General features: G+C 39.7%; 1 protein-coding gene across 1 annotated transcript in view; it reads left to right on the plus strand.

Annotated features, from left to right (window-relative positions):
• The first annotated feature begins 2,087 nt into the window (after positions 1–2,087).
• The window catches only part of COPB1 (COPI coat complex subunit beta 1), a 29,135-nt gene continuing 3,946 nt past the window's right edge, over positions 2,088–27,276 (plus strand). The window contains exons 1-20 of the mRNA XM_044425785.1: positions 2,088–2,381; positions 5,756–5,907; positions 7,811–8,040; positions 10,302–10,471; positions 13,176–13,290; positions 13,979–14,071; positions 14,712–14,849; positions 15,968–16,087; positions 16,975–17,082; positions 17,255–17,401; positions 18,262–18,407; positions 20,295–20,391; positions 21,159–21,319; positions 22,421–22,541; positions 23,119–23,346; positions 23,489–23,668; positions 24,384–24,528; positions 24,640–24,759; positions 24,986–25,131; positions 27,171–27,260. Coding sequence (XP_044281720.1) covers positions 5,817–5,907; positions 7,811–8,040; positions 10,302–10,471; positions 13,176–13,290; positions 13,979–14,071; positions 14,712–14,849; positions 15,968–16,087; positions 16,975–17,082; positions 17,255–17,401; positions 18,262–18,407; positions 20,295–20,391; positions 21,159–21,319; positions 22,421–22,541; positions 23,119–23,346; positions 23,489–23,668; positions 24,384–24,528; positions 24,640–24,759; positions 24,986–25,131; positions 27,171–27,260 — 2,646 coding nt within the window. The 5' untranslated portion in view covers positions 2,088–2,381; positions 5,756–5,816. The remainder of the gene's footprint in view (positions 2,382–5,755; positions 5,908–7,810; positions 8,041–10,301; positions 10,472–13,175; positions 13,291–13,978; positions 14,072–14,711; positions 14,850–15,967; positions 16,088–16,974; positions 17,083–17,254; positions 17,402–18,261; positions 18,408–20,294; positions 20,392–21,158; positions 21,320–22,420; positions 22,542–23,118; positions 23,347–23,488; positions 23,669–24,383; positions 24,529–24,639; positions 24,760–24,985; positions 25,132–27,170; positions 27,261–27,276) is intronic.

A 27,276-nucleotide genomic window follows, 5' to 3' on the forward strand; every position in this document is an offset into this window, starting at 1 on the left:
TAAACCCAGGCTGGCCATATCCTAAGTTATATGAGGTAGCTGTCTCCTGCAACAGATTCTTGCCATAATGACAAGGACAGCATAATCCCAGATATTTATCATTGTGTTTTCTACTCCCATTAAAGGACAAAGTACCATGTAATGTTCTATTTTCATACTACTTAATCGCCAAATCTCTCTGGGTGGTTTAAAATTCATAAAATACAGTATAAAATAGTACTGCTAATAAAAATTTCACTACAGAAATTTTGAACCCACATGTAAATGACTGAAATAATTATATTAATGCAACTATGCAAGATAAAAATAGCTGATGTAACACCCCTCCACTCCTCTGGTGCTATTTAAAATTGTTAAATGCCTGAATGTATAGGGCAGATTTAACCTGGTGATGAGGGATGGTGGAGGACAGGAAGGCCTGGAGAAATGTTGTCCATGGGGTCATGATGGGTCGGACACGTCTTCAAGACTAAGAACAACAACAGAGTCAGACAGACCTCAGTGGGGAGATCATTCCATAATTTGGGGGCTGTCACAGAGAAGGACTTCTTTGGTGCTGCTGCCAACTGTGGCAGCAAGTGGGAAGAAAGCCTCAGATATCGAGTGCGGGTAAGCAGTAAAATGCCTTGGGTTGGCTCTGCAAAGCGGTCTGGGGCCCCAGCCTCTGCCATCTGCATTTCCCAGGCATGGCACTGACTTGCAAGTGGGGCTTGGAGGCATTCTTGGGAAATGAAGTTGGAAAGTGGTTGCAGGATGGTGCTTTCTTCTAACCTGCCTACCTCCAAGAAATGTGAGGGGGAAGCTAGAAAGCGACTCCTTTCCTTGCTCTTGGTAAGCAGGGTGGGGATTGCTGGGGGTCTAGTGAAATCAGTGGGGAATGCTAGGAAGGGCAGAGGTGGGTCAATCGGATGGCCAGGGGTTGGAGTGGGAAGGCCAGGGAGCACAGTTTGGAGCTGCGGGGCGGGGAAGTTGTATAGATATGCAAGCATGTGACTGCATGTTTGTGCAGCAAAAAAGAATTTAGGGGCTGATGTAGATAAGGGAAATGTGGAGGAATCCCTAAAGTTTTTTGCTTGTTAGGAGAGTATGCGGGTGCACCTGCAAATATGCAGGCATGTTTGCATGCCAGAAGAGTCTTTTTGTGGAAAGGATGGATGCAGGTAGGTTAAGGGCAATGACTGGGTGAGAGTGCCATGTATGGGCAGTGATCTGGTGTGAGAAAAATATAATGGGAGTGAATTGGGTGAGAAAAAGTATGCATTCTGTGAAACAGGTTTTCCATTTGGGTAGAAAACTGCGTTCAAAGAAGTTACTCATGTGCTGGAGCTCAGATCCTTCATGGGGTGAGCTCCTGTGCTTTGTCTCAGCTCTTGCCAACCTTGCAGTTCGAAAGCATGCAAATGCAAGTAGAGAAATAGGTACCACTTCGGTGGGAAGGTAACAGCGTTCTGTGCACTTCGGTGTTTAGTCATGCTGGCCACATGACTACGGAAACTGGACAAACACTGGCTCCCTCGGCTAGGAAACGGAGATGAGCACCGCCCCCAAGAGTCAGACATGACAGGACTTTAATGTCATGGGGAAACCTTTACCTTTCAACTCAGATCCTAGTGATGGTAGGCTGGGATCAAATCTTTACATACGCTCTTTTGAACGCAGTACCTCTTCAATATAGATATGTATAGGAATAGGCACGCTAGCTGGTAATTAAATACCATCTCGTTGGCTAGTAATAGGTAAGCAAGCAGGGAATGAGCCCGTGCAAATGAGCCCGTGGCACTGGCTGGGACTTATCCTTAATGATTAACAGCAAGGCACGCTCACTCCGCGGCGGTTTAAGAGGACATACTGTAAGCCGCTTTGAATTCGTTGTAGGAAAAAGCGGGATCTAAGTTTAATAAATGCCACTCGACCGTTTTAGCCGAAGGTCAGGAACGGAGCGCCCCGCTGCCTCCCCCGCCCCCACCGTGGGCTGGCCACGACGGCGCTGCGACGAGGCTCCACCCGCCTCGCGGAGGCAGCGGAAGAGGCCGCGCTTTCCCCCAATGCGAGCGGCCGTTTCTGCAAACGGCGGAACCGTGTCCCGTTAGGGCCGCCGTACTATCGATGTGGCCTGTGCGCGGAGTGCTTCCACGTCAGCTGGAGCAGGAAGGGGGGGAAGGAAAGAGAGGCCGACCCGCTGCGCGAACTGAGGAGGCGGAGGCGGCGGCCGCTGCACGGGTTCGTCCACCGTTTGCCCAGCCCGAAACAGGCACCTCGGGGTTGAGGTCGCCGCCCTCGAAGCCCCCTTTTTGGCACGCCTTGGACGGTTGTGACCGGGCAGCGGGGCCCAAGAGGCGCCTGGATTGAGTGAGGGGAAGGCAGGCGGCGAGCCGGTGGCGGTGAGTTTTTTCAGAGGCTCATTCAGGTGGGAGGCCGCGGGCCCTGGGGTGGCAGTAAGGCAGAGAAGGCGCCTGGATGGCAGACCCAGCTTTTCCTGCCGGAAGACACCGAGCCCTAAACCCTACAGGGGGCCTTGTAACGACCGGCTGCCCCGTCGCATCCAGGGCAGCACGAGGATGAATGTGCCTCTGCCCCGGACCCGCCGCTTGCTCCGTGCTCAGTGCACTGGGGTCTGAATAGGGGTACTGCGCTGAGGCAAGAAGCGGGCAGGGCGGGATTTCCTTCTGGATCAAAAGAACACAGGACGCAAAAGTGCCGTCCGGTGATTGTTGTGTAGGATTGAGGCAAGTGGCCACCTGCCAGATAATTTTCTGAACTTAATAGTGCTGAAGTAAACTTTCTTTACGAGCCAACGTGTAGAAGATATCCTAGAATAAAGTTCAGAGTTTTGGTTAAAAAAAACCCTTCTACTTATTGAAGCCAGTGGATGTTACAATAACTTGTGACAGTAAATTCAGATGAGGCTATTTTTTCTCATGCCAGTGCACTGCCCCATTCACAAAATTTTTATAGGGGAGGGGTGTCCAGATATTACCCTACATTATTTCAGTGTTGTCTTCCATCTTTTTTCTTACTGTAGGGTGGGGGGAAGACTGAAAGGCTGCACAATATCTGTTGACCTGTAAGGCTAGGAGCTCTCTGGCCCGAATTACCTTAAATTAGCAAAACATAACTGCAAAAATTTTTGTTCTCTCTATCCTTTCTTTTTTGCATTATGTATGACTTTATATTTCTCTGCCATGTCTTGCCTGTTTCTTTTGCTGTTTATTTAGACACAAAAGTCTTTAGCTTTCTGTTATAGAGAAGTTGCTTTAATCTGTTTTCAGTTTTGCTTGATGTGTTCTGCACTTTTTACAGCTCTACAATTTTTTTTTCAAATAGGACATTCAGAACTGTACACAGTATTCCAAATGCGGCCACACGATGGGTTTTTATATGAGTGTTTATTATTGAACACTTATCAGTTCATTTGCTAATAATGCTTAGAATGTAATCCTCCCTTATTGCCTCACTGCATGGAATCAATATTTTATTAAGTTATCCACCAGGATTGCAGTATATTTTTCCTAGCCATCCATTACCACTTTAAACCTTATCAAGCTATGTACAAAGCTTTTTATTTTATTTTCCACCATGAGCTCTGTGAAATATAATCCTAGTGGCTGCAATCAGTGCCTGATCTTAGTGTGTGTGGGGGTATTTGGACTGGTTTTTGCCTGTATAGAAAGATTTTAAAGCCCAGTCGTTGAGGACTCTTCCCCTTAAACACAAAACTATAAATATTAAACTTTGGATTTATATCTGCAAAGTCTGGAAGATGCCACATCTTACAAAAGCATATTACTGCCTTACAATTATTTCCATTGCCTCTCTTTTGCAATTTGTTAAGCACTCAACTTCTCTGGAGAGATCCAAAAATCTATTTGATTTTTCACCATCTTGAATATTTTATTCTACAAACCTGTCCACTAACTCTGGATCACTTATGAACAATGTAGATAGCACAGGTTTCACTATGAATCCTGTGGGACTTCAGTGTTGCAGTTTTTCCCTGAGCCCAGTACATCCTGTTCTTAAGTTGCTACCAGTCCATAAGAAGACCTGTCTCTTACAGATCAATAACTGCTTAAAAAACGAAGTCTGTCATCTTATTTTGTGATTGCTACATTTACTCATGACAAAGTTTATTTAAAATTATTATTATTATTTTAAAATAGCATGCATTTGATTTTAGATTAAGCAATTAAGTATGTATTTGATTTTGGCATTGAAATTAGTGGAACTATGTCCTCAGTCTTGGTGATGTTGTGCCCACTGAGTTTTAACCATATTTCTACTTTTGATTAGACAGGTATTGTGTGAGTGCCCTGAGGATTTCAGCTTTGATTTCACTGGTCTGCAAGGAGAAAGCCTCAGAAATGAAAGTTACTAAATTTTACCAGAATTGGGTCACTAATAAAGGAAAATTAAGTCCTGAGTATTAATTGGGTCCATTTTCCAAGATACAGCGTCAGGTCAAAATTGCATCAGAATAATTCAAAATTACGAGGGGGATGTGTGATCATGCTCCATAACTTTTCTGCAAGATGTCATTTAGTTTACTCTGTGAAATTAGATGTGGTTCAGAAGGAGCATACGGTGGGCTAAAGTTTGGGTCCACTGACATTGACGGCCCCAGATCACCTGCATCCTGCTCATTGTCTTTATCATCATCTGAGTCTAGAGAGTAGGATTCTGGTGGATCTGGAATTGGCAAGTCCTCACCATGGGGTACAGGATGCAGTGCAGATGCAATATTTGGATATTCTATGGTCCACTTCTTTTTTGAGATCCCTTTTGCAATGGGGGGAACCATGCAAAAATAGCAGTCGCTACTATGATTGGTGGGTTCCCTCCACACCATTGGGACTGCGAAAGGCATGGACTTTTTCCTTTTTGTTTAGCCAATGACGCAGTTAAGTCGCACATGTAATGCAACCATAATAAGGGGCCCAACTCTTGTCCTGATCCCCTATTTTGCATCCAAAATATAGGTGGTATGCCTTTTTTTACCACTGCCATCATAATGCACTTTTGAGATGCAAATGTAACCTCGCCCCAACGTAGCATTGTTATCTGCATTGTTTACACAGTTTGAGGCATCTTGACTTCTGAGGGAAAATATCACACAACTGTTCCTTGGAAATGTTAGGCAATGACACTTTCACAAGCCACCAAATGTAACTGTATGATGTGTAGATCTGACCAAGACAAATGTACTTTGCAATAAAAACAATAAATTACAGTTAAATAATAATATTTTGTCTCAAAGTGAAGATAAATTTATAAATTTCCATGTGGTACCATTTTCATTGTTCTACCATATTTTATTGAAAAGTTACGAGGCATCATGATCATTAGACACCTCCCTCCCTTGTAGGCAAATATACTCTCTTGTGTATAAATCTTTATTGTGAAATATCTTGAAAACTTTTGCCAACCAGCAATTTTTATCACCTGTTTTCTAATTCATCTAATCAAAATATGTAAGAATTAGCACATTTTATCTTGAAGTTTGATACTTTCCCAAAATTTGTAGACCAGTGTATGTGTAATCAGTTCTGTTGAGGTTAGTAGCACTATAGTAGCACTATTCCACTAATATTTGGTTAGAGAGATTTGCACACTTGATGCCCTGTGCCTTGAAAGGGTTGCAACAAGTGCAGGTTTCAATATTTTGACAGGAAATTTTGATGTCTTCTTTTAGGCTGTGTATAGAAGCATAACTGAGTTAGCAAGAAATTAGCAACAAATTAATGAATTTGTTTTCTAGAGTTTATGAAATATCTTTTAACAAGTGCTTGCATTAAGAAAACCTTTGAGAAGAAGCTACAATGACAGCTGCAGAGAATGTGTGCTATACATTAATAATTGTTCCAATGGACTCAGAACCACCATCTGAAATAAGTTTAAAGAATGATTTGGGTAAGTAATACGATTTAAAATTATTTTGTATGAGTGTGTGTGTGTGTGAGAGAGAGAGAGAGAGAGATTGATTGATTGATTGATTGATTGATTTAAGGCACATAATATTCCATGGAAGAATGCTGAGTACACAAAGAATATAAAATATCCATAAAATGTGAATCCTTTACACATTAAAAAGCTATAAGGTAGTCCTCTAATGCTAAAGCTGAAAAATCTAATGCAAGTATATAGTGGGGAATAAAAGGGTTAACAAATCACACAACAGTTGGAGACAGTAGTCTTTTTATAAATCGATCTTATGTTGCTTGAGTAGCAAGAGAGATCCAGTCAAATACCCAGGGAAAAAGATTCTTCAGAGCAGGTGAACTACTTTGCATCCTCACCAAACTTTTCTGGGAAAAGATTGGAGGCCAAAGAGTCACTTTACAATACAAATGATGATGTATTAAAATTAAAACTCAGCTTTCTCTGCTATCTTTCATAGCTTCATTGAAAAAGTGGGATGCAGAGAAATTTTATGCATTGTCAACTAAGTGTTGTCATAACATAAAGAAACTGTCCCTTGGGTATGTTTTAGGCATCTCCGAGTTGGTAGTCAGGTATAAGAATTTGTCCTAAAAGTGAATTGACTTCACTGAAAAGTAGAATGGATCAATTTAAATCCTCAAAGCAAAAAGGTTGATTTAAGTCAAGTCTCCCATTGAAACTTTTTTGTATATTTCTCAAATGATGGTGCTGACCACTAAGTCACGTTGAGTTACAGCTAAACCAAGTATTGTTTGCACTGCTTCATCCTTACAAATAGGCTTTTCATCTGTTTGGGTACTTTCAAACATTATTCCAATCTACATTAGCAATAAACCATGGTGGTTTGGACATGCAATGCCCAAGGGATGCTTCAGCTCACTTCAGCTTCCTCCCTCTCCCTTATCCCCTCTAGTTCCCTCTGTGGTTGCCCCAGGGAACACCACAGGAAGACCGAGTTGTCTCCCTGCTTACCCCCGTGATCATGAACCATTTCATCCCCCCACCCAATTAAAACCCTTTTTCCTTGAGATCATGAAAGCAAACTGTAAAAGCTAGCCTTTGCAATACCTGTTTTAACAACAATGGTAGTCCCTTCCAAATGCTTCAGTGGTAACTTGAGAAGGCAGCTTCTGGTTGATAAACTTCATTATTTCCGCTCACTTTATTTGCAGAGAAAAGTTATTTTTAATTGCCTTGGGTGGGCAATGTGGAAGAGGGAGGAGCTTTCTAATTTATGAAAATTAGGAACAATGGGCAACCCCTTCAAGGGACTGCTTTAATGCACTATCCATGGTTGTCAGAACTTTTGCGGTTTCAGCAAAAAAAATTACAGGGGAAAGTGCATTGCAGTAAGCCTGAAATGGCTTGTGATTGGAGTAGCTGGCATTGGCCTTCTCTTTCTAAGTACTATTTGGGAGCTTCTGGGATGGCTGACAAAGGTGGGAGCCACTTAGTAAGATTGGCCAGGGGTTTTGCCCCTCTTGCAAAGCAGCTCCAGTTACTGTCACCTACCATGGGTTGGAGCACCTTGGTTTGGATGACACCCATTGTAGGTATAATAACCCCTAGAACAACCCATAAATTCACAGGTTTTGATGCCCTCAAACAAGCCACCATGTTCAATGCTATATTATATTTCTGTCATAAATTCTCTGCTTTGCTTAGCCTGACTCCACCTCCACATAAGTACTACATAAGTGTCCAGAAGCCTTTCTAGCTTGAAAGGGTTCTGATAACCTTATAACAAAATATAGTAACATCTAAAGAACAAGTGAGCTGGTGCAATAGTATGCAGTACAACAAAGTTTAAGGATTGCTGTGCTAGCATATATTGTGCTTAATGCTAACTTAAGCAACTTCTTTTGCCTTACAGAAAAGGGAGATGTGAAGTCAAAGACGGAGGCCTTGAAGAAAGTAATCATAATGATCTTAAATGGTGAAAAGCTGCCAGGACTTCTGATGACTATTATTCGTTTTGTGCTGCCACTTCAGGACCATACCATTAAAAAACTGCTTTTAGTATTTTGGGAGATTGTTCCCAAGACTACTCCAGATGGGAGGCTCCTGCAAGAAATGATCCTTGTTTGTGATGCCTACAGAAAGGTTAATCTTCCGTTTATTTTGTTTCTGATATGCAACCATAATATGATTAATATCACTGGACTATGATTTTTAAAAAGCAGCTTTATAATTCTCATGTCGTCCTTGTGGAATGAGCTAGTTTGGGGGGTGTTTACTAGGCAGAATGCTACTTGCCAAATGACTTCTAATATTTCAGGTCGACAAACTCCCACATCAGTGTTATGTGTAATTTGTTTTTCAGAATACATCCAGAAATCCTCATGTTAGAAGTAGCAGATTGTCAGCTTATGCAGTTTCTTGTCCAGCCACATTATTTTCTCACATATAATTGATCTGGCAGAACTTCAAAGACAAGCTTGTCTGTACAACAGATTCTTACATTTTTGTCATGACTGGAACTTTCCAAATTGTGAAGGAAATGATTATGAACTGAATCTTTTAAAAAGGATGTCACAGTGGCATCCATAGTTCTCCTTCTCCTCTCAATCTTATCCTTACAACAGCAAACCTGTGAGGTAGGCTGGGCTGAGAATCTCTGACTGGCCCAGAGTCATCCAGTGAGCTCCATGGCTGAGTGGAGAGTAGAACCCAGATTTCCTGAGTCCCAGCCCCATGCTCTTAACCACTACACCACACTGGTTTTAAAATAAAACATACTGATCAAGTGGCTTGTAAGCCTTATTCTTATAGCAAGGGATTGATTGGTTGGATTAGATTTAGGAACAAACTAATACAATTTATGACAAGTTTTGGATCCCCACAGATGATAATCCAGCTATCAATTAAGGCTCAATTTGGTTGTACATATCTCAGTTTAGTAAACTAAAATATGTACAAACCTTGTCCTCTCTCACTCTGTCTTTGCTACTTTTTCCATCTTGGCATATAGCAACTGAAGGGCTCATTAGCCAAAGTTTCCTGCTAATGCCCAAACTAGGTAACTATAGTTACCAGGATTTGGATAAACCACGTTCTTAAACTATGCTTTGTAGATGGTTTGAGACCTGGATCCTGGGAACTAAAATTATTGTGTCAAGGTATTAATGGGTAACTCTGTTTATTTAATTAGGAATTTTTCAGTTGTGACATGCTGTGAAGAGTCAGCATAAGGATAAAGTAGGCAGGCACGAAGTGTGTGCACATCTGGGTTGAATAAGCTGGCATATATACATAGAAACCAGGCAACTGTGATACATGTTGAAATAGGTCCATAATAATTTAGTCATGATATCAGCAAAACTGGTGTGGTGATAGAAGTAAAAAAATAAGTTCTTCCTGGCCTAATCCCTTCTCAAATCTCTGTGAGGGTACCTACCTTGCAGTTTCAGAATGCTGGTTATGAAATATCTACAGTGTGCAATGTAACTGCAATGGTGTTTGTTCTTTGACTTTATTTCTATTTTTAGTTGAGTAATATATTTGATTATCTACTAATGCTTCATCTTTGGTTACTAAGTCCATTATTACAGCATTTCAGAAAATGACTGTGTGAGCTTACATTTCCCGTGTCATGTGCAGAATGATGCTTGCCCTGAAGCTAATATTGGCCATTTATTTGTGCTGAGAACTTTACCATTGCAATTCTTTGGAAAAATAAGTATCTCCAAAAGTCTAATACATTTTTGTCAAAGCACTTGAGCAGCACTACACAAATAGTATATTTTGAAAACTGGGCTGATCCTTTTGTGTGAATGTTGGACTTAACGGCCTGATCCCAATATTTACTTGCAAGTATGTTCAGGATTTCAGTCCATGTTCTTAGAGAAGAAATCTCTCCATGGCTATACTTATCTAAATGGCTTTGGGCAAATGGCTTTTCTTAGTCACAAATAATTTTCCTTCAAGATGGAGACATGCATTTAAAAATGTTAGTTCACAGTGTCCTGTGCCTGATGAACCAGCACCCTTAGTCCCTCTGTGTTAAATTTAGAATTTTCTTTAAAAAAAATCTTTATTAACTGAAGCCCAAAAAACCAGCACTGTGCAAAGTATAAATAGAGATTCTATGTAGGTTTAGCTTGGATCTTAGATCTGAAGATTTGCTCACTCAGTGAAAGGATGCTTCTGTTTGTACTCATGGAGATAGGAGGATAGTAGCCGTTGTTCTTCCCCATCCTTCCTAAAAAGCCACTGCTTGTATCAGGCTGTTGCTTTATTGCAGAAATGGATATCGATTTTCCATTGTGTAAATTACCCTTTTCTAGATTAGGGGGGTAAAAAGAAAGGAAAGTAAGAACATCTTGTTTCTTCTGAAAACAAACATTTTGCTTCTGTTGTCTTAGGATCTTCAACATCCAAATGAATTCATCAGAGGCTCCACTCTTCGTTTTCTTTGCAAGCTTAAAGAACCAGAACTACTGGAACCACTGATGCCAGCCATTCGTGCATGCCTAGAGCATCGGCACAGCTATGTGCGCAGAAATGCAGTCCTTGCAATCTATACTATTTACAGGTACATTCTGTGTCTTTCTTACTTACTAAAGTCTCAAAGCTGTCCAGTCAGGATCTTTAAAATCAAACAAACAAAATCACAAGTGACAGCACAAAATGATGAATATCATAATTTGAATGCTTTCTATTTCTCCCTGCTCAAGGTACAGTGCTGATAACCCCCCAAAGACATAGGATCACCCTATGTAGAGTGGAAGAAGCAGGAGGTGCTCGCCATCCTCCCATGTTCTGTTTTGTTAAATGGATTTTTCAGTCCATCTAGCCAGAGTGCTCAGGAAGGGGAGCGAGAAAGGCTGAAGAGGCTACAGAATAGATTGTATTCCAGTCTCCCTGTCCCTTACTGCCAACCCAAGTGCCTCCTTTTTTCTCCATCTTTAAGATTGTTGTCCTTGGGAAGCAACCACTGCAGTTTTTCCAGCTGGCTGTGAGAGGGAAGGACAAGAGAGAACTGCAATTCCCAGCTTCAAGCTTGGTTCATTGTAGCTGTCCTTGGATCTGGGAATCTGAAAAATCCTATAATCCCCTAAGGTAATATCTAGAGGCCATAGGATTGCTTCCTTTATGTATTATACCATTTCAGTTTTTAACTCAACTATTCTCTTCTGGAAACATAGTGATAAATTAAATTATAATATCATGTAACCATCAGTAAAAATGCCAATTAAAAACCTTTTTTAGTTTATAAAATGAAAATGCTTAAGCAGCTCAGAATTTGAATCTTGCTTTTCATGATGTTCTACTAAAGAATGTGCACCCCATTTTGGTTGCTAGTTCTGCAGAAAATATAAATTATATTTATGAATATAAATATAAAATTATAAATATTTTTGTTTTGGTTTAGTAAACTTGCAGTCGCATGGTGCTGCCATATTCCTCCACAATCAGGAGGTTATAGCTATCTTATGCAGAGTGGGAAGAGCTATTCTTCCCACACTGCGTATTTGCTGGACAGCTGCTTGCAGTCTTTTAGCTTCAGCACTTCATTTGGAAAGGGAAGAAGGGTGACATGCCTCCAAGATACAAAATGTTAGGAGGAACCTATCACCTCCATTTTTATTCCCCTTGGAACATCCTCTTTGCCCCTTGTGACCTTGGAGATACAGTTGATATGGCTCTTTCCACAGGCTTCAGCAAGTGGAGGGGAGATCTGAGTGCAGATCTTCAGTTTTAGAAGTGATTATCCAATCTTGGAGCTGGCAATCCAAATGATCCGATGGCCCTAGTGTTAAGCTGTCAATGCAGAATTATTACTTTTCCAGTTTTGTGTGATAAAATTGCATATAGAAAGTAATCTAATTTATCTAATCATAGCAATATTTGCAGTGTTGCCTTCTAATCTGTACTGATGCCCTTCCACACTACATAAAGATCCACAGATGTGACTATAGGGGGATTTGTTTAGAATTAAGAATGAATAATGGCCACATTATGATGGCTTTTTACTTTGTGCAGGAAGAGTATGACTTGAGGCAATATATTATTCAAACTAAATATATAAAATTTGCTGCAGCTATATATACTTACTGAATTACAGATGAGCAGTGAGCCTTTTGAACTGTTCTCACAAAATGACAGCCCATGGTGAGGCTGTGCCTATGGATCTGCCATTTTGAACATGCAGCCCCCATCTGGGTTCTTCTGTCATGTGAACTCAGAGTGTGTGCATTATATGCAGAGGTTAAATAACCCTTGAATAACCCATGGCTTCTTTTGGGGTCCTGTGAGGCTTGTTTAACTCTTGTATAAGCCATGCCCCTTGGGTTTACACAACCGGACAACCTCTTATCAGGCTTGCATATGCAACATGGTGTTTGTGGGCACTGTGGCTTGTCATGTGTAAAATAACACAATACGTCTCAGTGTGTTACCTAAACTTATCAGAGTCTCAGATTGGGTACAGTTAACTTCTTGAAAACTGTGTATTTTATTTTTGTATTGGTATAAACTTAGCAAAAATTATATCGCAAACATATCACAAGTGGTTGTATCAAATGGTACTGTTGAACTGGCAGGAATGACAGTGCAACAGGAAGTTCGTGTTTCCTGCAGCAGTTGGAAACTAGGCAAAACTAGTGTTTTCTGTAGAACAAATCAGTGGAACTCGCAGACTTGTCCTGTTACAGAAACAAGCTTGTGCAAATTTTCAGGGTTGCTGAAACAAGCACTCGCCTCCTGTTGGATGAGTAGTTGTTTCTGATGAGCACTAGCAAACCGCCAGCACTGAACACAGCCCAAGGATGATCTAGCATCTTAAACTCATTTAAGCCATTGTTTAGACAAACTTTTGTAGGCTTCTTTTTCTTAATAACATAAAATAGTACTGTAAGAGAAAGTGCTTTTGATGTTCACTAAAAGTGGCTTGTCAAGTACATCACCATGAGGGAAAATTTAAAAAAAACCCTTGTTATGTTCTGCCAACACAAGTAGTTTGAAGATGCACCCCTCAGTGATGACCTTGGTAGTGTTACAGTGTTATGTATGTATACTGTTAGTGATCGCTTATATTTGCAAGGCTACAAGAAAGTAAATAACATTTGTTCCAGCACAAATGTTTCTGACAAAATAATGGAAATTACTTTGCTTACTGTGGTGGTCATGCTGATGTTCAGATATAGTTCTTCAGAAGGTTATAGCATCTACTTTTGAACTAATACAGTTGCATTGTTGATCATATGTCTTAAGTTTTACCTTTGTTCTTTCAAAAGAAACTTTGAGCATCTTATACCCGATGCTCCTGAACTGATACATGATTTTCTGGTGAATGAGAAGGATGCAAGTTGCAAAAGAAATGCTTTCATGATGCTGATTCATGCTGATCAGGTAAAAATAAATGCTCCCAAATAATTCTTAACTTTGAATTATATTTTAACACATTTTTGACACTGAGATCCCTCCCTTTTCTTTGCACTCTCCTATCTCAATGCATCTCTGCCTAACATTCGCTGTTGCAGGTCCATCACCCTCAACCACTGAAAGGATTCTTGCTCTCTCAAACCACTCCTCCCTCACTGCTTTGCTCTCCCTTCCAGATGGAACTGCCTCCCAGAATACCTCCATGAGCCTAGCCCTCTTTCCTTCATACCTCCCTGTAAACTATGCTTTTCCTGTGAAGACTTGGAAGGGGCAGCGCCTTCTGGAAAACACAGCTCCTAGTCTTTGCTTGCAGTCATTTAACTTGGTGTAATTGCAATAATTTCATCTTTTTCCTTCTTTTACCTTTGCCTCCCTCTCCCTCTCCTCCTCCTCCTGTTGGATCCCATATATTTTTTTCTAGATCACAAGCCTCTTGTGGGGTGGAGGGTAGACTCCTGGCCACCCGTTCTCTTCAAGTGTCTTGTAAATAGATAGCTCTTAATGAGAAACTGCCTATTGTAATTAGGAGAGCCTCTGATAGATGAGAATTCAGATTTAAATGTAAACATGACTTAATATTACTTTAGGTCTGAATTATAGCTGCAAAATGGTCATACACATTCTTGGAAATGTTTTTTGTGCTTTATTTCCAAAGGAACGAGCTTTGGATTATTTAAGTACCTGCATTGACCAAGTCCAGACATTTGGTGATATTCTCCAGCTGGTTATTGTGGAACTAATCTATAAGGTACAAGAACCAAAAAATGTTAAGCCTTTACTGTTGATCCAAATAAGGAATGTGAATGAGCTTCAGTGTTGCAGTTCAGCTAATAGTTTGTGGATCCAGAAAAGAGGAAGTGGCATGTGGCACATAAGAGATTAACAAATATATTATGGCATACATTTTTGGGTTCACACAACAGGACAGCCTCTTGTCAGGCTTGCATATACAGCATGGTGTTCATGCTTTACCTGATGGAAAGAGGGAGTGGCTTGGATCCAAAGGGGATCCTAGTGTAAGCAGAAGGCAGTTCTGCACAGTAGGGTTGAGAGGCGACTGTGGTCTCTCCTGCATAACCCGCTTCATCTGTAGCCCCACCCTTTCTGAGGGTCATGATTCGCTCATGGGAGGATGCTGGCTGCAGCAGTGGGGAGAGGCCAGAAAAGCCATGTTCTAATCCCATGTGTGTGTTTTAATGCCTTTTCTCTTAGACGTTCTGTATTGGTGATAGTCTTCATTTTGCTTCTGGTTTTCACATTGATCAGTTTGATGCCTGTGCTGTACAATTAACCAAAGAAACTAAGCAGTTTAGGATGTTTTAACAGTAATATCCATTCTTTAGTCAATATGTAAACAGTACTTCGATATTTGTGACTTCCAAATCTAGGTTTGCCACGCCAACCCATCAGAAAGAGCCCGATTTATTCGTTGTATCTACAATTTACTGCAGTCATCAAGCCCTGCAGTGAAATATGAAGCAGCAGGAACGCTGGTTACACTTTCCAGTGCACCAACTGCAATCAAGGTACTGCAGTGTGTTAACGGCATTATAAAGTATTTTATCAGTATACTTTATTTATTTCCATTTCTATGCCACCCCATAACCTGAAGGTTAATTTTATATCAGTATACATAGGTATACAGTTCTTATTTTAAGAGTTCTGAGTTAAAACAGTACATAAAGTTTCGGAGATTAGGAACCACCTTTGAATTTATAATTTAACTTGCAAAGATGATAGGAGTATTGTGTGGTCAGAGAAAAAGCGTTCATTGTGCAGGGCACAATCCTGCGTGTGTCTAGAAGGATGGAAGTCCTACGCCTAAGGATTCCCCAGCCAGACGTACTGGGCTGGGGAATGTGAGGAGTAGTAGAACTTTTCTTCATCTAAACTTGCATAGGGTTGTCCCCTTAAAGTTATCTCAGGGGTCAAAGTAGGAGGAAATAAGTTTGAATCGTAGATCTATTTAGTTTACTGGTTGAACCAAACATGTTATGCTTAGGTTTTGTAGCTACCTTTCTCAAATAACAAAATTTAGCAGAACTACTCTTCAGAATAAAAATAGAAAATAGCATTCAACCATTTAAAGCATCATTGGGCGGCCTGAAATTTGGGTTGTGTGTGCACTGCTCTTGCCACAAAATATTGTGTCATGTACAAACCATCAGAGAATGCTAGAAAGATGAGATAACCTAAAGGCCTCTCTTCTCCTGGCAGACTACAATAGGAAGAGAGAACTTGACATAGTACTGGCTCAGTTCAAATGCATAACAAAATCCACGGGTGGCCTGTCTCTGAAGAAAGACAAGTCAGAGTTTCCAGTTTACACATAACAATAAAGAAAGCATGAACAGGACCTCCATGGTTGGTTTGCCTGCTTCTCCATGCAGCAGAAATTATTGGGCAGCATACTTGAATACACTGCTTGTGAACAATAAGCCAGGTTCCCCCAGTAATGTTATAATTATTAATTATAATTATAGTTTATAATGTCCAAATCAGGCCATTGGAGAGACTATAGCATTCTATTTCAAGGCATTCAGGTATCTACTCTGCACATGCTAAAAGGTTTAAGCATTCACAGGTGTTATGCTGTATCACAAATGGTATGTTTTAAACATTTTCATTTTCCTTTTGACTTAAGGCAGCAGCTCAGTGCTATATTGACCTGATTATTAAAGAAAGTGACAATAATGTGAAGCTGATTGTCTTAGACCGATTGATTGAACTCAAGGATCATCCTTCTCATGAAAGAGTACTGCAAGTAGGTATTGTTTTCTCACCCTACAGTGCATTGTAAGTAAATAAGGTTGTAAATATCTTTATGTTTTGCAAGAGAAAAGTTTTGTCCATGCTGTTATATCTACAATGGTTAAAACAAGCAGAGATACCTTGGTTGAACAGTGCAAATAATGAAGCCTCAATTGTGTTTGTTTTTCCTATATGTCCTCCTGCCCCCTAACATCAGCAGCAGAGGCCCTCCTCGGGAACCCTCTTTGAAAGAGGTCAGGAGGCAGAGTACCCAGATGAGGGCCTTCTTTGCGGTGGCTCCCCGACTATGGAATGCGCTCCCTAGAGAGGTCCGCCTGGCACCGTTATTATATGCTTTTCAGTGCCAGGTCAAGACCTTTCTATTTGACCAATATTTTAACATATTGTGATTTTAATTGTGTTAGATTTATTTAATTTATTTTAAATGGATTAGTTTTATGCTCAGTGTGGAACAGTTAACTTATTTTATTTAGGATTGAAATAATGTTGTAAGCCGTCCAGAGACAACAGTGATGGATGGCCTACAAATTTTCTAATTAATCATTCAATCTGTTGCTTTGAATAAAAAGTCTCCTGGGGGGAGGACAGAAAGGAACCACTTAACCCTTTCACCAAAGGTTGCTTTTTCCGCAGAAACTGTCCCCTTCCCTGCAGCTGCGTTTTCATCTGTGACTGTTACAGTTGTCTGTCTTCTGTTGTCTTCTGACTGCTTTTCATTTTAAAAACTGCTTTAATGAATGCATTTGCACACAGCCTCTAGTATATCTTACAGCCATGTACTAGTAATTACTTTTAATGTTATTCATAGTAGACTGTTTTAATTGTGCACAAAAATAAATGCTTTGTAAGCCAATAATTTATAAAGTATGTTGATTTCAGGATTTGGTAATGGACATATTAAGAGTTCTGAGTACACCAGATTTGGAAGTACGCAAAAAGACCTTGCAGTTGGCTCTGGATCTCGTATCTTCTAGAAATGTAGAAGAGGTAAAATTATTTCATGTTTCTTTCTCTCTTTCTGTTTCTGTCTCTCTCACACACTCTTTCCTTTTGCAACCAAATCCTATTCCTGTTTACTTGAAAGTAAATCTCACTTTCAGTTGAACTTACTTCCAAATAAATGTACATAAGAAAACTGGTTTTTGTTTTGTTTGTCTAGTTGGTGATTGTTTTGAAGAAAGAAGTAATTAAAACAAATAATGTGACAGAGCACGAAGACACAGATAAATACAGACAGTTGCTTGTTCGGACATTACATTCTTGTAGTGTTCGGTTCCCTGATATGGCTGCAAATGTCATTCCTGTGGTATGTAACTCTCCGCTCTATACATGTGTTGTTAGAGTTAATTTGCAATTACTATCAACCTATATTATACTGGTTGTATAAATTTAATACAGCACTCAGAATAATTTTCCAAAAATTGCTACTTTTAATTGTTGTTTCTGAGATATATTTCTTCTAGCTCAGATTACTATTTCAAAGCAGTCCTAGTATATGGATGAAAATTTGGAGGAAGATACACACTGACAGGTTAGCTGGCCTTCAGCAGTAGTTAGGGCTGCTCTCTAAGTTAATTTTTCCCAGTTCATTTGTTTTTTCTGTTCAAAGTTAAAATAAAGAACTTTTTATCCTCATGCTTTCATTTACACCATTGCATAGTTATAGGCTTTTCCTTTTTATATAATTCTACTTTGAAGAATAAAATGAATTATACTAGAAGGTACTGAGATAATCTTGTGATTTCCCAAACAAGCATTTAGCACTTTCACTTTGTTCTTAGGCTTTTATAATTCAGCCCTTTGAATCAGAAGGCACTCCAATAGGAATCTCTTTTGCTCAGATTACAAAGAAATGAATGAGTGTAGTGCCAGAGTCATTAGCATCTGCTTCTTTAGGTAATCCTTCTTTTATTGGCACCTGTACATGAAGAGGTACTGGTGAGTGGTGCCTAAATGGCATCTTGATCATTATAGTATGCCTGATTATCTCCAGGGCTGGTCTGGATCTTTCAGAAAAGAGTGTGCCTAAAGCTATTCAAAAGTGGTACAGTCACTTTAGTTCCTACCTTGTTGACTTCTAGTTTTTGTATAACCAGTGTGGTGACGGTGGTGATCTCCTTCAAGGTTTGTGACTCTGCTGTTTGTTCATCTTCACTTTTGTCCTAGTTGATGGAGTTCCTAAGTGATTACAATGAAGCTGCTGCTGCTGATGTGTTGGAGTTTGTCCGTGAAGCCATCCAGCGTTTTGATAATCTTAGACTACTTATTGTAGAGAAGATGTTGGAAGTGTTCCATGCTATAAAATCTGTCAAGTAAGCTTAACAGTTCAAGAACATAGTGCACAATTTAAAATGTTGTGCTCTTTAGACCATCAGAGCTGTGGAAATGGGGAGGTAGTTCAGTAAAATGAACTAGGTGCAAATAACTTTAATGAAAATTCTAACATTAAGAATTGTTTCAGTGCTTGAGATTTTACCTATAGCATATTTTGGATTCCCATCTCCAAGTCAGAGGCAGTACTCTAATCTCCACCCGCTCCCAGCCAGCATGGAAACAATCACAGTGGCTGCCTCCATGAGGCTGACAAATGCAATCTCAGATAGAAGCAAGAGGTGATGTTTCAGTGATAGGGGAGGAGGCCAGGATATAAATTACCGTGAGCCTCAGCCAGCCTCCTTCCCTCTCCATCTGAAATAGTTGCATTAGATAGGCAAACATGTCCATCTAGTAAAAATGCAGGGCAGAAGGATGGGAAAGTAAAAATTACCTCCGCCTCTCCTGCTCTGGATACAATGATCATAAGCTTCCACGTATGGTTACTTCTGACTGTCAAGGTTGCAGTGTTGTGCCCACTGACCTGGTTGTAAGCCCACTGAACTCAGCGGGACTTGCTTCAGAGTAGACATTTATAAGATAGTGCTGCTTTCATGTTGATCATAGAATATTATAAATAATGAAGTCTATAACTGAAGTGATTGGGTAATAAAAAATGGTCTGCTCTGCAAAAGGTATCTGAAACGGTAAGGGCACTATTCAGTGTTCCTGCCTGGAACCCTCTAAACTTAGAGGATGACAGGCATCCAGTTGAGTGCAGGAGGAAAATAGAGGCAATGATTGCCTCCATGCTTTTCCTGCCCACAAAAGATTTCAGTCTTTTGCCTCTGCTTGAGAGGCATAGGGCTGAAGCACTGCTGAATCACCTTGCCTCTTCATAGAACCTCACCCCTCCCCTCCTTCTGCCATTTGCTGGCTCCCAATGCACACCTGTGACATCAGAGCCATGGCTGGCACAGACAGATCCACACCAGCTGTGAGGGTGAAGGGAAGAGATACCACACTCCTGTCTCAAGCACATTTCTGAGGTCAGAGCTGGTCTTCAACCCATCCTGTAGCTGTCCAGACAGTGCCTAGTGAGTGCAGGGTTGTGACTTAGGTGATTATTTTCAAATAAACATAGATTTTGATTCAGAGTCACTTAATCTTCAGCTTTAGGGTGTTCTGTGCAGTGAGGCACATTCCTGATCAAGAATGTGTCATCTGCGCTGCATATGCTGTAATAAAAAGTCTGTTCTACTGAAGCCAGTTATCCCAGTTATCTAAATTTTAAAAGCAGAGTTAGCTTCTGGAAGGAAACTCTGGTATATGTGTTGTTCTAATATGTGCTATTCTTGTGGGAGGAACACATTTGTAGAATATAAAATGTGCTGTTCTGCACATATGCATACCTGGGATTAGTCTTGTTTAACAGCAAATCTTACCTTAGAGAGGGTGTGCTTGCGTGCGTGGTGCATGGACGTATGTGTACATGTTGGGCGTTGATGTTAAATAGCTGTGATTAAAGATTTTTTTAAAGGAAAAATATACTTCTGAGTAAGTATGCAAAGGATTGTGCTTCCAGGTAATCTTCCTGCTGTAGAGCCAGAGATACAGTACTTTTTCTGTAACTGTGACTGTGACTGAGAGCTCGATGAAGCAAGGAGCTTGTACTGTACTCATCGTCATGTCTGTGGGCAGCTACTCCTCATCCCTGATATACAGAGTTGAAAATTACACATCTGCTAAGGACAACTGCTCTCTGTAGGCTTTGACTCCACTCCCTTGAACTGAGATGACTGATGTTTCCATGTAATGCATGACAGCACAGTACGAATCTATTTTCCATCTATATAAGAAGACTGAATTTTTGCCTTATTTTCTAGAATTTATCGGGGAGCTCTCTGGATTCTTGGTGAATACTGCAGCACAAAGGAAGATATACAAAGTGTAATGACAGAAGTCCGTAGATCACTGGGAGAGGTATGTATTGCTATTGTCCTTGAATTTATTTATGTTTATAAATTTCAGGAAAAAGCCTTAGATGGATGTAAGACTTTGAAATGGGTGCAGTTGCTAATTTCTTGAAGTTGTTTTTACATACTCTTGAAATTAAAGGTGATTCTAATATCACTTTCTGCTAAATGGATGCATCAGAGCTTCACTGTATTGAGATAATGGTTTATGTACAGATGATGACACATAGGCAAGAGATAAATTGTATGGGTCTGCTTACTGATTCAGGGTCGCTTATTGAAGGTGATTGCGTACTTTTTATTTTCTGTGAGGCAGCTGAGACAATAGCTAGGTTTGGGCATAATAATGATGCCAGGTTTCCAGGAAAACTTTGGCTTTATTGTTTACAAGCAGTGTAACTGTGCATGCTGCCCAATAGTTCGCCTTGGCACCAAGTCCAACTAGGAAACGATAAAGTCTACGGTTTGTTATTATGCACAAATCAGGAATTCTAACTTGTTTAGAAGAGATGAGTCAGAGTTACCACTTCATATGTAACAACAAACCAGCCATTGACAGAAGGTCTGGTGTTTAACAACAACTCCTTGCAGGAGCGGCCAAATTGGAGCAATTGGGCACACTGCACCTAAACAATAAGCCAGGATTTCCCCCAGAACCCAGGTTTATCATTAATACAGAATGTGCTAGTTTAGCAAAAGTCAAGAATTATGTCTAAGATGAAGTTAACCTTGTTATGGTTTTTAACAATTATATTCCTACACTTTCACTTTCAGATCCCAATTGTAGAATCTGAAATCAAGAAAGAAACAGGGGAACTGAAACCTGAGGAGGAAATCACAGTGGGCCCCACCCAAAAATTGGTTACGGAAATGGGAACATATGCTACACAGAGTGCCCTTAGTAGTTCTAGACCTGCCAAAAAGGAAGAAGACAGGTGATTTGCCTTTATTGGCAATATTTATATACACATATGTCCTTTTTTGCTTTTCAGACAATATGGTTCCATTTTCCCTCTGATTATAGCAACCTGAATGTTTTTATCTCTGCTTCTGTGTCAGAGTGTAGCAGTTCTGCTCCTCTCAGCTTGCCCTAATTGACACTTATACATACAGACTTGGGCAGCTATTACCTGTGAATACTTGAACATAAGAAAACGAACTCTTACTAATATTAGGCCAGAGCTGAACACCCAACTGTACAAGGTTTAGAAAAGCAAGACATTATTACAGAATTCCTGGAGGTGGAGTATGTCTCTTAGAAAGCAGGCAAGAATCATTGGCAGCAATTTCTGCAAGTTGGCAACAAGTCCTGCTGAGTCATTAAAGAAGAAAGTTTTCTTCTCAGAGGCACAGGGCACATACACAGTGTTTTGTTCTTTTTTTTATGCAAAGCAAGCAGTTGTTTGCTGCTTGAGCAGACCTGTTTCTAAATAATCAAGCTGTTGTGGTCCCAGCCAGTGATGTGGTACATTCTCCACCCCACGTCCCATGAAACATTTTTTTTCTGTAGAAAATGTCCTGATTTTAAAATGTCATTATTTTATGAAAAATTAATTAGTAACTTAATGAACAAATGCAGAACCAGTTAAAATGTTCCAGTGGAATGACTAACCAATGAAATGAAAAAAAAAATCTAAGTTGCAATTTCACTTTACCTAGAAAGCACTTAAATTTATGAGCACTGCTCTTCAGGCAGGCTAAAACTGGTCTGCTAACATTTTCAGATACCTTCACTTATTGCCTTCAGGTCAAAAAATAATGGATTGTATCCACTGTAGCACTAGCACAAGGCTGCTCATGCAGTTGTAATACCTTCCCCTGCACTTTCCCCCTATGTCTCCTAAGTGACGGGGGATTCTAGAAAAAGCTAGAATGTGGGACAGAGAAATTGCAGTGGGAGGAGGAGTGGTGGAAAATTAATGAGGGGCATCCTTCTGATGTTCATATTCAGTATAAGAAGGTTCATACAAATCACCTGAAACAGAACGTATGACAGGTGTTACTTTCCTAAATTTCATTATTGCATTTCTTGTTAGACCCCCACTGAGAGGTTTCTTGTTGGATGGGGATTTCTTCGTTGCCGCATCCCTTGCCACAACTCTGACCAAGATTGCTTTACGTTATGTGGCTCTGGTTCAGGAAAAGAAGAAACAAAATGTAAGTTGCTTTCTTTGAAGTATTCCCAAGAAATTTCTGCCTCGTGAAACTTTGTGCGAGGATTGCTAAGCCTTATTACTTGAAGATGGCAACTCCTGTACAATTACTGTGCATTCAAGTCATCTTCCACATTTTACAGCCAGACTTGCTGTAAAAGCGAGCAGTATTGCTTGGTTTCAAAGACACCATTTTCTGCTATGCATAGACTTGTTTAGACAATTATGGCCTTACTTGTACATTACGGTAAACCATAGTTTCATATGATGAGAATGAGCCTCACAGCCTTGGGCTTGCATTCTTCTCTCTGCCTCATCGTTTTAGAGTTTGGACAAGATGCCTAATGGTGGTTAATGCAAATTGGAAGCTGTGTAATAGGAGAGCGGAGTATGAGCAGTAGACTCACAACTGCTCCTGTCAGGCTTAACTGTGACTTAGTATAATGTCCAAATACAGTGAGTGTATGCAGTGTGCCAAATTTTAACTGAGGCTTGAATTAATATTTTTCAGAACTTTTGAGTGTATGAAATTTAAAAGAAAATTAAGTCTTAGTATTCTCTTTCTATCTCTCCTTGTGCAGTCTTTTGTAGCTGAGGCAATGTTACTGATGGCCACGATTCTCCATTTGGGAAAGTCGTCTCTTCCCAAGAAGCCAATTACAGATGATGATGTGGATCGGATTTCTCTCTGCCTGAAAGTGCTCTCAGAATGTTCCCCACTCATGAATGACATTTTCAACAAGGAGTGTAGGCAGTCCCTTTCCCATATGTTGTCTGCTAAACTGGAAGAAGAGACACTCTCTCAGAAGGTGAGAGCTCCTATGCACATGTGCAGCTTCGACTTTGTAAGGGCATTGACTATTGCCAAAGCCTGATAAGAGTACTTGAGAGAGGAATAAAGGGTTCACTTGTAGGTTTATCCTAACAAATTTCTGTTCTTCCTTACCACAGAAAGAGTCTGAGAAGAGGAATGTGATAGTTCAGCCAGATGATCCCATTTCTTTTATGCAGCTTACTGCTAAAAATGAAATTAACTCAAAGGAAGATCAGTTTCAGCTCAGTCTTTTAGCAGCTATGGGAAACACACAAAGAAAAGAAGCTGCTGATCCACTTGCATCCAAGCTCAACAAGGTGTTGTAAAATTTAATTCTTCCCAGTAAATTCTCGGGTTCAAAACAAAGAAACTACTTTAACTTGCCATTACTTTCTATTAGCTTGTTTAATAGTTAAAATTGGCATGAACATGTCATATAATCTAAACTACTTTCTGTGAACTTTCAACATTTAGCTGCGCTGCGCTGCGCTGCATTGCATTGCATTGCATTGCATTACTGAAAAGCATAGGAAGTCCAGTACATTTTGTTTAAATTGTTAAAGTAATTAGCCCTGCAGGAATCCTGGTTGTCTTTTAAAACCAGTAATAATACCTTAGGGAAAGCTTTGCAAATGCAGGAGTTTGCTACAGAGTAAGGGACTGACAAGGTAGTTTAATAAAAGTGTTACTGAACAAAAACAAAGAAATGAAGTTAAAGTTGTTCAGTGGAATGCTTTGTTATATTTCCCTAAGTGTGTTACTTAGAATGAGATGGATACTAGATGTGGTAACTGTATTAGCTGAGAATGTGGGAGAGCTGAGACTCCATTGTTGACCTAAATGAAAGACAGAATTATGAAGAAAAAATTATTTTGAGTGGTAGTGGTCTATCATCAGTCATTCTTACCAACTTTTGATAGACATTTAACAGTACAATACTATCATAGTTGCTTAGAAGCAAGCCCTGTTAAATTCAGTGCGTGTACTTGGAAATGTAGCATGTCAGCCTAAATCTCTGTTCATGTTTGGCAGGTGACTCAACTGACAGGCTTCTCAGACCCAGTCTATGCAGAAGCTTATGTTCATGTCAACCAGTATGATATTGTATTGGATGTGCTTGTGGTAAACCAAACCAGCGATACTTTGCAGAATTGCACGCTTGAATTAGCGACATTAGGTAAATAATCCATTTCTAACCATTACTTACAATGACTTACTTTAATCTAGTTCCTTTTCCCTAGTTCCTTAAATAACATGTAAGTATTCTCTCTCAAACCATTCTAAATAGGTGATTTGAAGCTTGTAGAAAAACCATCTCCTCTGACACTTGCTCCACATGATTTTGCCAACATTAAGGCCAATGTGAAGGTAGCTTCCACAGAGAATGGCATCATTTTTGGTAATATTGGTAAGCATCCTGGGTTATATACGACAGTCATGGAATCTTAAAAACCTCTTGCTTTAACTGTAAGTATATGCAAGTGCTTTACGATCTAAGAATTGTTTTTAATTAAAATGCTATTTTTCAAAGAGATATTTTTGGAATTCCAATATGTTCATATCTCATTCAACTTTAAAACTGTTGGAGTTTATGCACAGTTGTTCAACTTCTGATGCTCTGTGTTTCTTTTTAGTATATGATGTTTCTGGAGCAGCCAGCGACAGAAACTGTGTTGTCCTCAGTGACATACACATTGATATCATGGATTACATCCAGCCTGCTACTTGTACTGATGCTGAATTCCGCCAGATGTGGGCAGAATTTGAATGGGAAAACAAAGTGAGCACTATGCATTGTCTGATTTATCTATATTTTACATTAGTACATTCATAATTAACTGAGTGAGAACATGTGTGTGCCTCCCCGTGCAAATATGCCCCTTACCTGTGTATTTCCACACTTCTCCAGACCTACAGGAGTAGCTTTCCAGAGAGCATAGCTATGGCTGGAGGGAGGGATAGGAAAGTCACAATTTACATGTAGGACCCTGCATGTATCCCCTTGAACCTGAAACAGTACACCACTTTCGGGGCTCAGGCAAGCTTCCCATAGCAGTGTGCTTGAAAAACTACTACTAAAAGGTCTTACTGTGTACAAATGATAGGTTTTATTGTGCCACATTTTATGAAAAATGAACATTTCTCTCTCACATGTACACACACACATGTGCATGCGCACGCACAGAGAGAGAACACACAACTGACTGACTGACTGACTGACTGAATATATTGGAGTACCTGATCACAATACTTCCTGAAGTGTTGCTGTGAGATAGGACAGCCCTTGCTCACCTGATCTTAACCTGTACAGAAACAGAGAGGTGGTGATATCTTTATGAGGCTAGAGTCAATTTGCCTTCTTTAGGCCTGTAACAAATAAGTTAAGTAGTCTCAGTTTCATTAAATCAATAGGGATAGGCAAAGGAAATCCAATCCCAGCAGTTCAGTCCAATTAAATTTATTACGGAATAAAGGGTATATGAAGGAAAGTTAAACTGACTTTGCTTCTAGGATATTCCATGCCTGGTGTTTGCCTTTTTTAACAGGTTCCTTTTAGCAAGGTAGAATGCATTATAATTGTATGAACACAAAATGGTGTAAAGTGGATACTTAATTTCCTTAAAACTGGTAGAATTCTTGAATATGAACATTTCATTTAGGAATACACCTCTTGCTAATTGGTTCCTTTTGTATAAAAACACTTTCCTAAGAACTTTAAGTCATAGTGATATATTTAGGCCACTTAACATTGAAAAAAAAAATTAATCAAAATGCTTCCCCTGGGCTGCTTCCATTCCCCCCCACCCTACAAAAAATATAGCTTACTTCTGGAAACACAAGAGATGGAATGGAGCATCTAAATAAGTAGAAAGAGAAGTTTATTAACCAATGGATTAGTACATGTCAATGCTTTAAGGATGTTAAAGCTAAAGAAAATGTTTATAAGATTTTATGCCTATAGTATATATATTGCAAAAATTTCCTGTAAGTTTCCTAAAGCATTTACTTGGAGATAAGAACAAAATTACGCCACCTTTAAGTACATTCAGTGGGAACATAAAAGCATCTGGTAGCTTTTGGTTGAAGTAGTCAATCTAGGATACACATAGTATAAATCAATATATATATATATTAACAAATGAGCCCCCTGTGCTGTTGTTAGGAATGCTACATGAGGTATTTCCTAATAGCTGAGGAAAAATGGTAGACTATATGTTGACTGCTGCCTAAATGTTGGAAAAGACTACAAATTCCATTACTACAGGAATGGAAAAAATGATTTTGTATAAAATATTGAAGCATAAAATAAGGACACAAACCTATGTTTTCCCTTCAGAGTCCCAGTTGTGACTGATGGAGGGCAGCAGCTGGTCTAGTTCTTCCTGTGTTCCCTGCAAAGGGGCAGAATGGGGGCCTAACCTTTGGAGCCCTGAAAATACAAGATCTTGGAGCTGGGACTCCAGTGAATCCTTTGGCCTCGCATTAAAATGGGAGGCCATAAGATTATGCCCTCAGAAACTTTGGAAAATACTGCAACTAAACAAGATTTACTAAAATGTTGGTATAAATGCATTTAGTATTAGAACCCACTATCAAAATTCACTTTTTGATATAATGTAGGCCATACTAAAGGAAGTGAAACTATGGTTATTATGAGAAATAATTCACAGTACAATTTGGAAAAGTATCCTTTATAAAAGATGAATGCTAGCTTTAATCTACATTTTTGTAAACTCTATAGAGATTATATGTTTCTAAGTAGTTTTATTAAATAGAGAGCTTGATAAGATAATTGTCCTTGTATTTCTTTATTTCAAGGTTACAGTTAATACAAATATAGTGGATCTGAATGAATACTTACTACATATATTAAAATCAACTAATATGAAATGCCTTACTCCAGAAAAGGTAAGAACCTGTGCTT

Source organism: Varanus komodoensis, unplaced genomic scaffold (assembly GCF_004798865.1).
Source record: "Varanus komodoensis strain SLA01 unplaced genomic scaffold, ASM479886v1 scaffold16, whole genome shotgun sequence".
NCBI classification, from domain to species: domain Eukaryota; kingdom Metazoa; phylum Chordata; class Lepidosauria; order Squamata; family Varanidae; genus Varanus; species Varanus komodoensis.